The sequence below is a fragment of the Lepidothrix coronata genome, unplaced genomic scaffold (assembly GCF_001604755.1).
Source record: "Lepidothrix coronata isolate B3197 unplaced genomic scaffold, Lepidothrix_coronata-1.0 Scaffold87, whole genome shotgun sequence".
NCBI classification, from domain to species: domain Eukaryota; kingdom Metazoa; phylum Chordata; class Aves; order Passeriformes; family Pipridae; genus Lepidothrix; species Lepidothrix coronata.
The window spans coordinates 105,203-118,472 of record NW_016690267.1 but is presented as its reverse complement, the minus strand read 5'-3'; the positions used below and the strand labels follow the sequence as shown (position 1 = coordinate 118,472).

Sequence of the window (13,270 nt, the reverse complement as noted above, 5' to 3'; positions counted from 1 at the left end):
GGAGATTTTCTGTATTTTCCCATATGAGAGCTCTTTGCCTTGTGCTGGAATGAGGCCCCTGAGCTCCTGGTCCAAATGTCAAGGTTGTTTGGTGCTGATCTTCTTCTGCACAAACTGAATCACAACTCACCTGAGAAACCCACATTTCCAATATCCAGGTGCTAACTTAAGGACAAGCTTTTCTAGTGAGATGGGGTGGGATGGAGGGAAGAGAAGGAAAAACAATCATTTTGGGAAACATTACCTCAGTTTCAAGGAACAGGTAATTTCCCAGGACTCTGTTTTTGTCTCTCCCATCTTTTATGAGGTCCATCATGTCCTCACCAGGATATTCACTGCATCCAGCAGCAGACCCCACTCCTTGATCCTCCAGGGTGTTTTACATCACACCAGCCACACTCCTGAACAAAATACTTTTATTGGATATAGGTTTAGTTTCATAATGAAAATTGAGAATATAGATTCTTTTTTTTTCCAAAAGGGCATTTATCCACTAATATACAAAAAGCCTCTATTTATGGCAAACAAAAATAAGAAATATTCCTGATTTCTTGCAGTCTGGATTCTTCCTTCTTTAAGAAAAAATAAAATCTTAGATACATAGCTGATGTCTTTTTTTTTTTCCTGGTAGTTGTCCTGGTTGTTAAAAGACATATTTCAAAATGCCAAGAGTGGCCTTCACAACCCTGCTTCAGTCTTTTTGTGATCAGAAGCAACTGATCCCAGCAAGATATGGAAAGGGGATGCATCCTTGTGTTTGCTCATCCATCCCCCTCTCATCAGTGAGCAGAAACTCTTTTGAGATACTCGAGAAGCACGAGTGCTGGGCAGGAAACCAGTTACACACAGTGCTGAGTCTAAGCAAGCAGGAATGTGCAGGATGAGCCTGGATTGCTTGGTCTGCCCTTATTTCATCTCCAGTTACTTGCCTTTACCCACTGGGGGGACTGGGCCAATGGAGAGTATCAGGAATTATTAATATCTGTGGGTATTAACGGCAAAACAAAGCTCAGCCCCCTCCCCCACGGATGGGCAGAGTGGGTTGGGTTTCCAAAAGGAAAATAAAAGAAGAAAACCAGAGACCTGAAGGGCTCGAAAGAAACCAGGTCTGAGGAACCTGAGGGATGCAAAGACTAAAGGTGCAGAGCAAACCCAACAGAGCTTAGGGGCAGTGTGGGCAATCCCCCCAGTGCCTGTCTCCACCTTCGCTACCCATGGGAAAAGAAAGCTGGTTTACCTTCAGAAGTCGCTCTGGCAAGGGGGTGGGAGGCAACGGCTAAAGAGAGTCCGAAGCAACACGCGCCTTGAAAATGCCCTGAAATCCTGAGTCACCTTTTACATCGCTTTGGGGTTTTTTTGGTCTACCCGCGCAGCGAGGTCTGAGTCCAGCCTCTCACCCCCATCGCGCCTCGCAAGCAGCGCCCGGGGCCGGGGGAGGTTTAATTATGGGGCAACTACTGGAAATTAAATACCGCCTCGGATACGTGGAGAGGGAAGCAGGAGAGGAAGGGGATGCCGATGTGGTAGAGCCTCCCGTGCACCTGGGAGTCGAGCATGAGGGAGGCGTTGAGGGTCGGGCCGAAGCCGCCGCTGGCGACCAGGGAGCCGCCGAGGCAGCCGGCGGGGCCCTCCCGGGCGGCCTTGGGGGCTGCCCCGGGGGGCGGCTGCCGCAGCCCCTGCGCCAGGATGCTCTCGATGCTGAAGCTGCGGCCCCGCGGGCCGCTCTTGTGCGGCGGGGCGGCGGCGGGAGCGACCGGGGCCGGACCCCCCGGGGAAGCCGCTGCCCCCCGGCCCGGCCGCGGGACCCCCGCGTCCCCCGCGTCCCCCGCGGCCGCCGCACTCCCCTTGGACCGCTTGGGCTCGACGGGGCGGGCGGGCGGCCCCGGCTGCTCGCCACCCTTCGCCTCCGGCGGCCCCGGGGCTTTGGGCTTCCTCTTCCTCCGGCGGTAGTTGCCGTTCTCGAACATGTCCAGGCACCGCGGGTCCAGGGTCCAGTAGCTGCCCTTGCCGGGCCGCCCCTTCTCCCGCGGCACCTTGACGAAGCAGTCGTTGAGGGAGAGGTTGTGGCGGATGCTGTTCTGCCAACCCTGCTTGTTGTCGTGGTAGAAGGGGAAGCGGTCCATGATGAACTGGTAGATGCCGCTGAGCGTCACCTTCTGCTCCGGGGCTTCTTTGATGGCCATGGCGATGAGGGCGATGTAGCTGTACGGGGGCTTCTGCGGGGGGTCCTGCCGGGAGATCGCCCCCCCGGGGGTGAAGCCGAGGGCAGCCGGGAGATAAACCATGGAGGGGTTGCCCAGAGGGGAGAGGTGGCTGCCGTAGATGTGGCTCATCGCCGGCGGGTTCCCAGCTCCGCGTCTTCCCCCTCGGAGCCGAGCGGAGGGACGGGGCAGGGCAGGAACCTGGGACGAGTCCACCGGGGAGCTGTTTGTGCGAGCTCAGCTCCCAGCCCTGCCTGAAGGAGCTCGCTCTGCCTCTGTCCCTGCTTCATAGCTCTTAAAAAAAAAAAAAAAAAAAAAAAGGGGGAGGAAAAAAAAAGTTAAATAATTGTTGTAAGTTTGCTATTATATGTTGACTTAGCACTGGAAAATAAATTGTCTCTGATAAACAGTCGTTTGTGTTCTCAGCCCACCCACATTAATTAAAATTTCATTGCTACAAAACTCCAAGCTCTCTCCACGTGTCTCGCTGGTACCAGCCAATGGTCTCCGGGTTATTCCTTCATTTGTTTATAGAATTAGTCTGTTGATAAGTCTGCCCACCCAAGTCGAATCAAGCTGTGTTTATTTGGAAAAATTTCCGGGCACCCAATATATAAACGCAGTGATCTGATGTTTGAAATATCACGTCCACCCTTTGACGCTGTAAGCACACACAGCAGAGCAGGATGTACACTGCTGGAGCTGGGGAGGAGCGGGCAGGGATCCCCGCAGGAAAACTGGGGCATTAAACAACATAAAAATTGTAAAAAAAAAAAAAAATTAAAGAAAGGAAGAAAACGGGATGGGTGAGAGGAGGAGGCAGCGCTGCGACGAGGAGGAAGGAAAAGGGGCTGACTGGAGTTCTGAGGAAAGAGGGGCTCAGGTGTGGTGGGGTCTCCTGCACGTCCCAATGCAGGGACCCTGCTGTTCATCCCCGGGGGACCCCCGAGAACGGCGGAGGGGACTCCCCGTCCAGCCCCGGTCCCAACCAGGCAGGGCTGCGTTGGGGGAATCTGCAGAAAAAGGGGAATTTGGCAGGCGCGGGGAGGAGGGTCAGTATTTGTGAATGCGGGCCTGTTGCTTTATATTATGTACTTTCCTGTTTATAACAAGGAGGGGGATTATAACAACTTTACAAGTGCACACAGCTGGCCGGTGCTTACATTAGGAATTTGTGATGCTCTTTTTCTGTATAAACGTCCAGGTTTGGGGCTGTGTTTTCTGTTATTGGATTTTTTTTTTTTTAATTTACTGACGTAACAGCTTTAATCCGAGGCCCCGAGGGATTCCGATGCAGTTGGAGGTGTCGGCTCTTTCCCCAGTCCCCCCGCTGCTCGGACCTGCGTGAGACCCCAGGAGACTCTGCTCCGTGGAGCATCATTTCTCCGGGGGAACGAAAAGGAGGGCTGAGGGGGATCCCTTCCTCCTTCACTGAGAAATATCCCGACAGTGAAGCTCCCACGATCCTGGTGGGTCTTTTACCTGGAATGAGAAGAGGTAAAAGCCGGGCTCCTGGCTGTCCCCCAGCATCACCCGGCCCTGGCGATGCCTTGACCTTCGCACCCCCAGATTTCCCTGCAAACTACCCCTCGCCCGTGAGGTTTTTCGTCCACTTCTGCTCCCGTCCTCCTGGACGAAGGAGTTTCATCCCCCGGGTAAAAGCCAGCGCGATTCTGTGGAGCTGCAGATGCGTCCTGAGAGCTGCAAACTGCCATGAGAGCCTGGGAAACACAGCCAGAGTGCGAGGGGAGGCGGCTTCTGGAGCGAGGGGGATGAGGGGGTCTCTCCTCTCACTGGCTGGCCCCACGCGAGGGAGGGAAAATCACCTCTCTGACACCGCCCTTGGCGGTAACTCTGCATCCCTCCCCCGTGGTGCGCACACCCACCGGCCCCCGGGAGCTGAAGGACCCATCCGCCGTGCCATAAATGCAATAAACCTCCAAATAAATAAAAAAGGGGAGATAAAAGAAAGGGTTGGAGGTGGGGGAGACTCCTCTCGTCTCCTCACTGAGGACCAGCCCTCCCTGGCAGCCTCCCCGGACAGGTAGCATCCTCGCCGGGGAGGATGGAACGGAGCCCGGCTGCTCTAACCCGCCCGGAGCATCCTTAGGGCAGCCGGACGAGGGTCTTCCCCCCTAAAGCCCCTTCCTCTCCCCAGTTCGGGGAATCCCCCGCTACTTGGGACACTCCAAGCGCGGATTAGTAAAACAATAAATACTCGCATGTACGGCAGGAGACAGACACACGGGCTCCCGCTCTCTCCCTGAGATCCCTCCCCCTGCAAAATTCTTCCTTGTTTTCCCCTCTTCGCGGTGGGAAATCCTTGGAGGCGGGGATGCGGTTTTTCTCTTCGTTCCTTCTTCCCAACTCGTGTGCTGCCTGTTATCGCTGTTATCCCTCTCTTGCCGGCGGCATCCCCGGAGCTCGCTGCGTTATCCACCCTGAATCAGCCCTCCGAGCGTCTCCGATGGCTGCGGGGGGACCGGGGAAGTGGGAGAGAGGGATTCTTGTTGATGGTGTTGTTTGGCCGTGGCGCTTTCCCTAAATGGGGAAAAAAAAAAAAAAAAAAAAAAAAAACGGAGCCGGCGATGGAGGCGCTCCTGGATGGGTTTTCCCTCCTCTCCAGTAGACAAGTCCCTTCTACATCAGCAGCGAGGAGAGGTCCCGCCCGGGGCCCTCGGGGGGAGCAGGGCGCAAATCAGTGCTCCCCACTCCTGCTATATCCCGGAATGAGGGGGGAGAAGGAGTGTAAGTCAGAGCTCCCTATTCCTGTTGCATCCCGGACTGGTGGAAGTGAAGGTGTAAATCAGTGCTCCCCACTCCTGTTGCATCCTGGGATGGGGAGAGCAGGGGTGTAAATCAGAGCTCCCCATTCCTGCTGCATCCCGGGATGGCGAGGAGAAGGGGTGTAAATCAGTTCTTCCTATTCTTGCTGCATGCCAGGAAAGGGGGAACAGGACACAAACCAGTGCTCTCCACTCCTGCTGCATCCCGTCCTGGGCTCCCTTAGGAATGATCTCCCGGCGGGAATTGCCCACCCCTCGCCGCCTCGCCGTACACGGCCCTGTACAGTTGCGAGGTCGCTCGGTATTGCCCCGGGCTCAGGGATATAATTCCTTCTCCTCTCCAAAACGCCAGAAGAGCTCGCGGCCTTCCCCAAAAACCTCTTGCCCGGTGCCTTCCTATGAACTCTGAGGAAGATGGGGTTGATTGGAAGGGGCCAGACAGCTCGTGCCTGGGTCGTGCAGAGGCCTGAGGGGCTATCTAAGGGGACTGTGTTTTACCTGGGTCCTGCAGCACCAGGGAAACGCTCTTTTGACTGAGTTATGGGGACCTTCCCGGCGGGGACGAGATAGAAAACCGCTGGCCCTTCTCCCAAAACCCGGAGCTGTCTGGGCTTTCGGACAGGTTTGCAAACGTGGAGGTGAAAGGTAGCACAAGAAAAAAAATCATACATATATGAAAACCCATCCACCATCCTCTTCCCGGAGCCACCGGCCACGCAGCAGCATCAGCTCGTCCCCCCCATGGCGAGCTTGGCCCCCCTGATCTGCGAGGAGAGGGTTACGGGGGCGGGGGGTTATACCGGTCCTTCGGCTTCCAGGGACCGCAGAGCCCGACCCGGCCGCGGCTGCTGCTTCAGCTACCCCGGGCCTTCCTCCTTCCTCCCTTTCTTCCTTCCTCCCCCTCTGCTCCAGCCGGGCTGAAATCACCTGTCGCGACAGGCGCCTATCGCCTTGTTGACCTCCATATCTCAGCTTTTAAAGAGAGTCACAAATACATGCCTGCATCCCGCACTTAGCTCTCGCTTCTCCTGCGACACCAGCCCACCCAAAAGGGCTCCCAGTGGGATGATGGGAGCGACTGGGGGTCGAGGGAGAGGGATAGGTGGGGTCCAACCCCCCACCTCAGGACGGGACAGAGCAAAGGGACGATGCTCTGAGCCCCCAGGCCCGGAAGAACACCTCCAGCGGGGCGGGAAGGAGGGAGACAGAGGGGGAAGGTCCCACCGGGACAAGGCGGGAAAGAAAACACCAACAAGGAGCGGTGGGGCGAGATGAGCCCCCTAAACCCGGCTCAAGCTGAGACCCCCCAGGAACTGTCCAGCAGCAGCGCGGGGGGAGCTTGCAGAGCCACAGGGAGGGGTTCCCCGACCCCCAGCACCGCATTCCTCGGCATCCCAGACCTGCCCGCCCGGCGAGGAAAAGGTCCCCGTGTGCCCAGAGCCCTTGGCCGGCGTGGGAAGTTGTGGGAGCATCGGAGGCCCCGGGATTTCTGAACGCGTGTGGGAAAACCCACAGCAGCCACCTGACTTCAGCCATCTCCCTCACGGCGTTCCCGTGCGGAGGAAAACCTTGGGGGAAGCAGGCCTGAGCCGGGAGAGAATTCTTTCCCAATTCGTTTTTTTTCCCCCCTTTTACCCTGTTTATTTTCTAGCCATCGTTTTACTCTAATTATTTCCCTTGTAACTTTTTTTTTTACCCTTTACATTATGTATTTTCTCTTTTTTAAAATAGCACTTTGGATTTTATTTCATTTTTAAAAAATAAAGAGAACAAAAATAAAAATAAAAACCACCCTCTGAGAGCCAGGAAAAACGGCAGGAGTTTTTTTACAAGAATGTTCCTTAAAATACAGATCAAGCGAGGCTCGGACATTTTTTTCTCATTTAAATCGAGTTTCAGTGCTGTTTGCCAGCTTTTAAGCGCATGCGAAATTTAATCGGTCAAAACCAATTTATTTCATCGATTTTAGCAGCCTGACACGGGTATAATCACTCCCGAACTCAGAAAAAGGGCTACGAGGGATACTGGGGGGGCTACAGAAGGTGGGACAGGAGCACGGCTTGGAAATATCCCCTGGAAACACTGTTTGGCTGAGATTTTGCAGCCGGAAAAGGACATGGCTCCAGTGAGCTGGGCTTGAAAAGTCCCAAAGACCCTCCTAAACTCTGCTTCAGGCTTTGCCGGCATTCCCGTGCTTTCAGCCTTGCTAAACCCCACGCTTCTGCCCTGGGTTAAAGCTCCTGGAACAGGTTAAAGGATGGTTTGGGGCAAAGGCACGCCCAGCATTTCGAACTAGAGCTTAAAGAGATAAAGAGAAGGTTAAAATCAGCTAATTCTTAGTACAGGAGAGCATTTAAAAACTGTACTGTTTTTAAATTTAAAAACTAATTGGTTTTAAATGATTATCAAGTGAACTTTCCACTTTGCTTTTTTGAAGTCTCCACAATGAGTCCGGGCTCAAATGATCACTCTCATCACCCGCACCCACTCCCAGGCTCACAGGCTTCCTTTAAAGAAAAATAAATACATAAATAAAATGGATTTTTTTGTTTTGTTTTCTGTCGTGGAAAGATCAGGCCCCAGGCTCAGAGACATGCCGAGCACTGTGCAAGGCCCGCGCTCGCAGAGACGGGGCGAGGGGAGCACAAATCCCCTTCCCTACTCCCGTTTTCCCTGTTCTACCCATCGCAGGCCTGGGAAAACTCCCTAAATTTCGAGCTGACAGGGATTCCGGATTGAGGGTGCTCAGAGCCGCTGCCAGCGCAGTGCCTTATTCTTTCCCCTCCACCACAGTTGTACAGTTTCCATCTCTCCACGTGAATTAAACCTTTCATCTAAGAAATAATCATCAGAAACCTTTGGGCTCCAGGAAAAGGACTTTGTTTTAAAAACAACCAGTGCCACGTTTTCTGCATGAAGGAAAGGTGAAGGGAGAAAGAAAAAAAAAACCTGCAAAAACCCAGTATATACACAGAGAAGCGCCAGACTTGGAGCAGAAAAAACCAGCATGGATTTATTTTAAGGTAAGTACAACAATTAGGACCACATAAGACAAACGAATTTTGAAGCAGGTTAAAGCAAATAGTCCCTAAGAATGGTCAAGGTGAAATCTATTATACAAAACATCACACGTCGTAAATAATAATAAAAAAGTATCAGATACTTTTTCTATTTTTCCTTTAAAAAAAAAATCCACCAGCAAAAAATAAATTATTTCCTCATCTTGCGAGAAGAACAGCTCTAAAACGAAAGAAACTCTATTGCATAATTGTACACAGAAAAAGAAGAAATCACTTGTCATTAATTTGGAAGTTAAGAATCGTTGGGCGAGACAAAAATAATCCAGTGAACTCAACTTTAAATATTATATTAATGGCTCTGAAAATCAGCCTGATTAGAAATCCACACATTTTTTACAGCACAACAGAGAACTTAAAAAATACCCAGGACATATATTTATATATATATTTATATACTTTTTTTCCTTTCAAAACTTATAAATGGTCGTTGTGATATTGGTCCATAACTTATTTTTCTGAGACCCCCTATACTTTAGCATATAAAATTTGCCACTTTTAGATAGACATATATATATATAAAATGATTCTTTTTTTTTGCCACTTTTTTTTTTTTTTTTTTTTTTTTTAGGAGAGATCCCCGTTTTTTCAAGTACAGATTTACTTGCCTGGAATCTAAGGAGGCCCGAAACGGGGCTTTTTGGGATCTACAAACTCTGTGACTCCCAGGTTGGCGGGGAAACTGTCAGGTTGTTTCTGGTTTTGTTTTGGTTTGTGTTTTTTTTCCTGCGTTTGGTGTGGTTTCATTTCTCCCGATCTTTTTTTTTTTTTAATAATTATTATTAATAATAATTTTTTAAAACCTTTTTTTTTTCCAGATGGCCCTAGGCGGGGGGTCGCGGCTACTCAGTACTTAGTGCAGTCGTAGGAGTAGGGGGCGGCGTGGCGGTATAGGGAGGGCGCGGATCTGTAGGGGATCTGACAGGCGGAGTTGCTGCTCACCTGGTGGTCGCTGAGCGAGGCGCTCTCCATCCCCAGCCGGTGCGACGTGAACATTTCCCGCACGTTGGGAAAAGTCTGTTGCTGAGAGCCAAAAGTGTGCCCGGGCAGGTGGCTCAGCTCAGCCCCGTGGTTGAGGTACCAGGAGGCGGGGGGCTGCCCCCCCGCCGCCCCTCCGCCGCCGCCGCCGTGCGGGTGCCCGGTGCCCAGCGCGCCGTCCTGCCCCGACGGCAGGCTCAGGGTGCCGAGGGGCGACGGGGCGCCGGTGGGATGCTCGGCCAGACCCTCCTCCAGCGGCGCGCACATGTGGCCCGGCCTCTCGCCGCTGTAGAGGCTCATGGCCCGCATGCTGCAGTGGTAGCTCCCACTAGTGTCCAGGGCCTGGCTACACGCCGCGCTGTAGCCCGACGGCTGCCCCGCGGGGTAGCCCAGCGGCATCCCGGCGCCCGTCCTGCCAGAGGCGGCACTCACCGGGCTGAGGTCCCCCGCGGGGGAAGTCCGCAGGGTCATGATGCTCTCCACGCTGAAGCCCGGCAGCCCGTTGCCCGCGGGGTGATGCTCGGGCAGCGAGGTCTCGGGGGAGGCGGCGGCGGGGGGCGAGGCGGCGCTGCGGGGGCTGTCCCGCAGGGCCCCGCCGCTGGCCGGGCTCAGCGTCTCCACCTTGGTGATCACCGGCAGCTCGGGGGACGCCGTCTCGCTCTTGATCACCACCTTCTTCTCGGAGGCCGGCGCCGAGGCGGAGGAAGAGGAAGAGGAGGAGGAGGCTTCCTTGGGAAGGTCGGCGCCGGGCAGCCCGGGGGGCTTGGGCTGCTCCTTCAGCAGCCGTTCCCGGGCCTCCTCTTTCTCCTTGGAGACATCCTTCTTCTTGAAGCGTCTCCGGCGGCGCAGGAAGCTGCCGTTCTCGAACATGTTGTAGGAGTCGGGGTCCAGGGTCCAGTAGCTGCCCTTGCCCGGCTTCTTGTCGTCGCGAGGCACCTTGACGAAGCACTCGTTGAGGGAGAGGTTGTGGCGGATGCTGTTCTGCCAGCCCTGCTTGTTCTCTCGGTAGAAAGGGAAGCGGTCCATGATGAACTGGTAAATCCCATTGAGCGTGATCTTCTTGTCGGGGGCGTTCTGAATGGCCATGGTGATGAGGGCGATGTAGCTGTAAGGTGGCTTCACCAGGTCCTTGGGGGCGGTGGGTTGGTGGGGGTGGTAGGGGCCGTAGGAGCGCCCCATGCCCGCCGCGTACTGCTCGGCGTGGCCCGAGTAGACGCTCATGGGGTTGCCCATGCCGCCGTACGTCCCCGCCGCCCGGTAGTAGTTCTGCTCGCTTAAATACGGCACCACTCCCAAAGCGTTGGGGTCCGAGACGGAGTAGCGAGCCTGCATCATGGAGAGGGGCTTCCCGCGGCCGGGGAGGCGAGGAGGAAGAGGAAGAGGGTGGAAGGGCCTCACCCCCGTCCGGGACCCCTCTGCGGAGAAGGGAGAGAGGGAGAGAGCGGGAGAGAGAGAGAGAGTCCCGGAGCCGAGCTAAATCCCAGCGTGTCCTCTAGCAGCGGCACCGCAGCGGCATCCTCCGGGTTGCCGGGGGCAGGGTGGTCTCTGGCGGCCTCTCCCTCCCTCTGTATGACTGTGATTCTTGTACACACGGCTACGGCCCGCGGCGGCGGCGGGCACTGCTGCGGGGAGCTGGGCGGGGGAGGGGGGCCCTGTTCTCGCAAGAAAAGGGAATTAAAAAAAACCCGAAAAACAAAACGAAAAAAAAATAATTAAAAATATTAAAAAAAAAAAAAAAAGAAAAAGAAGAAGAAGCCTTGCGGAAAGCCCAGTTCTTGTCACAACAGCGGCCCGAGGCGCTCCGGAGCCCCCGGAGGGGTGCGGGGGGTGCGGGAGCGGCCGAGCTCCGTCCCGGCCGCGCTGCGCAGCTTCAAAACTCGCCCCGCTCCGCCGCCGCGCTTTTACTGCCCGCTGGCCCCGCCCCCGCCCGCCGCCGCCGGCCAATGGCGGTGCGCGCCGCCGCCGCCGCAGCCAATGGGAGCGCGGGATGCGGCGGCGCCGGCAGCATCCCCCCCGCGCGCGTTCCCGCCGCGCCGCGCCCGGGGCCGCGCCGACCCCCGGGATGGGCATGGACACGGGCACGGGCACCGGCACGGACATCCCCACCCCCCCGACCGCGGAGAGCTTAACGCTCTCGCCCTCAAAGGAGCCCCGGCCGCGGGCTCTGCCCGCTCGCGCAAAACACCACGTTTTTAAGCACTTTTCGGACGCAGGTTGATGGCGAGGGCGGCGGGAGTCGCGATGCCGGTATAACGGTGTCCCAGCACTCGGGCAGGTCGTTTGTCTCACTTTTAAAGTGTATTTAAGTGAACGGCCCCGCGGTTCCTCGGGAAAGGCCGCCGAGTCCCTCTCCGCGGTGCTCGCCCGGTGGCGAGGGCATCGCGCACACGTTCGGCCCCGGTCGCCCGCGGGCTGAGAGGTTCCCTCTGTCGCGTTAGGGGAGTTTGGGGTATTTTATTATTATTTAAAAAAAAAATCAAAACAAAAAAATAGTGAGCGAATTTAAGCGGATTTTTTTCCGTTCCGGGCTTTGAGGCGGATTTTCTTGTGCCTGTGAAATCCGCCCCCCTGCCTTCTCTAATGAGTCCATTAGAGGCAATCAGATGGGACAATTAGGGACGCTTGGTGACCAAGTGTAGACTCAAGTACTGGGGGAAACGGCTGCGAGATGTTCTGTTCCACCCGGGAGAAGCGTGGATCTGCCCAGCGAAGGAATGAAGGTGGGAAACCAGCGATTTCCCCGCTTCGCGAAAAAAAAAATTATATATATATATATATATATATAAAAATAGCGCTGCAAAATCGATTCGAGCCCGAAAAGACCAAGATAAGGTTGAAATTAATTAGCTGTCACTTCGGCTGGGCTCCTTCCCGCTGCCTCCCTTGAGTTCGGCTGTTCCCGCTCTGATTCCTAAGCGGTGATTTTTTGGTTTCTTACACTGTAATTCTGCCTTTCCCTCCTTGCAATTTGTGTGGTTTCCTAAGGCTTTAAACAAAGATATTTTTCTCCCCCAAAGTCAGGCTGGGATTTTTGCTGGCTGCTGGGACGAAGGGTCCCTTTCCCGCTCCCAGCCGGGGTGGTGGGGACGAGACCGCAGCCGGCTCCGGCCGTGGGAACTCGGTGGTGCTGTTAATTACAGGCGATTTTCTTAATAAGAAAGGAAACGATTTTATGCGAGAACTGGGGGGAGAAAAAATATTAAAATTACGAGGCAGCTCCTCTACAAGGAGGTATGGTTAAAAGTGATCTGCGATGGAAAAATTGATTGGAAAGTTTCGCCGGGCTCTTCAAAATTGTTATTTAATTTTGATGGAAATAATTTTAAATGTTCTGGGAGATTTCATCCACCCAGAAAACGTTCGGGGGATTTTTATTTTTTTTTTTTTTTATGAAAACAAATAGTGAATTCAGCGAGCTCTGCGGCTACTTTTCATATAAATGTACGACCATAAGAGAAAACTTTTTTTTTTCTTTTCTGGAATAATTTGAGAACGACTTCACACTTCTATGTTCGGTTTTCAAATAAATCGTATTTCTCGTAAAAACTAAGGCTGTGTCTCAGCGTACACAAGCACATGGGATTCCTTTAACGATATAACTTTTTAAAATGCAGGAATTTTTAAATGCGAAGTCTGAGTAAAGCTACCCCTGCGGCGACCCTGTGGAGTCCCTTCCTAGAAGCCTGGAACGCGCTCGAGAAACAACCTTGATTGAATCTCACCTTTCCTCGGCTGAAAACTTTACCGAGATGAATTTCTACAGAACTCCTAGAAGCAGCAAAAGGTCTTTGCTTGCTGCAGCTCGGGACAGAGCAGAGACAGAACCAACGGGCTCGGAAAAGCCCGAAATTCGAATGGCTCGAAGGAAAAAAAAAATCGGCATTATGAAAAACAAGCTAGAGAGAGCAGGGATAGGAGCCCCTTCAAGGAAGAGAGCGGGAGGCGCTTGGAAACGCGCTGCCCCCCTGCCCCGGGCACGGTGGGTTCCCGTCCGCGGGGCTCCGCGGGCGGTGTTTGCCCGGTTCGCCTCGACAGCCACGGGTGGGAGACGCTGGTTTTGCTTCAGCAGCCTTTATCGGGCTTTGGGAGCAGCATCCGAGGCTTTCCAGGCTCGGGGCGCTCCCCGCGCCGGGCGCTCCCGGGGCCGCTCCCGGGGCCGCTCCGCGCTCACCTGCCCGGCCCGGGCTCCGCGCGGCGTGTGCTGCCCCCCAGGGGACACCGCGGGGGT

The 13,270-nt window shown here is 54.5% G+C and overlaps 2 protein-coding genes across 2 annotated transcripts; both read right to left on the bottom strand.

Annotated features, from left to right (window-relative positions):
- Positions 1-1,454: 1,454 nt before the first annotated feature.
- On the bottom strand, positions 1,455-2,333 carry FOXL1 (forkhead box L1). Its single transcript, XM_017820959.1, has one exon. It carries the CDS (start codon positions 2,331-2,333, stop codon positions 1,455-1,457), a length of 879 nt encoding a protein of 292 aa, XP_017676448.1.
- Positions 2,334-8,608: 6,275 nt separating this feature from the next.
- Positions 8,609-10,794, bottom strand: FOXC2 (forkhead box C2). The gene has a single exon (XM_017820956.1). The coding sequence runs from the start codon at positions 10,375-10,377 to the stop codon at positions 8,911-8,913; it is 1,467 nt and encodes a 488-aa protein (XP_017676445.1). The 5' UTR covers positions 10,378-10,794; the 3' UTR covers positions 8,609-8,910.
- Positions 10,795-13,270: the final 2,476 nt, after the last annotated feature.

What these genes read in the sequence shown, in the direction of transcription:
- FOXL1 (XM_017820959.1), bottom strand. Translation starts at nt 2,333, where the DNA reads ATGAGCCACATCTACGGCAGCCACCTCTCCCCTCTGGGCAACCCCTCC.
- FOXC2 (XM_017820956.1), bottom strand. Translation starts at nt 10,377, where the DNA reads ATGATGCAGGCTCGCTACTCCGTCTCGGACCCCAACGCTTTGGGAGTG.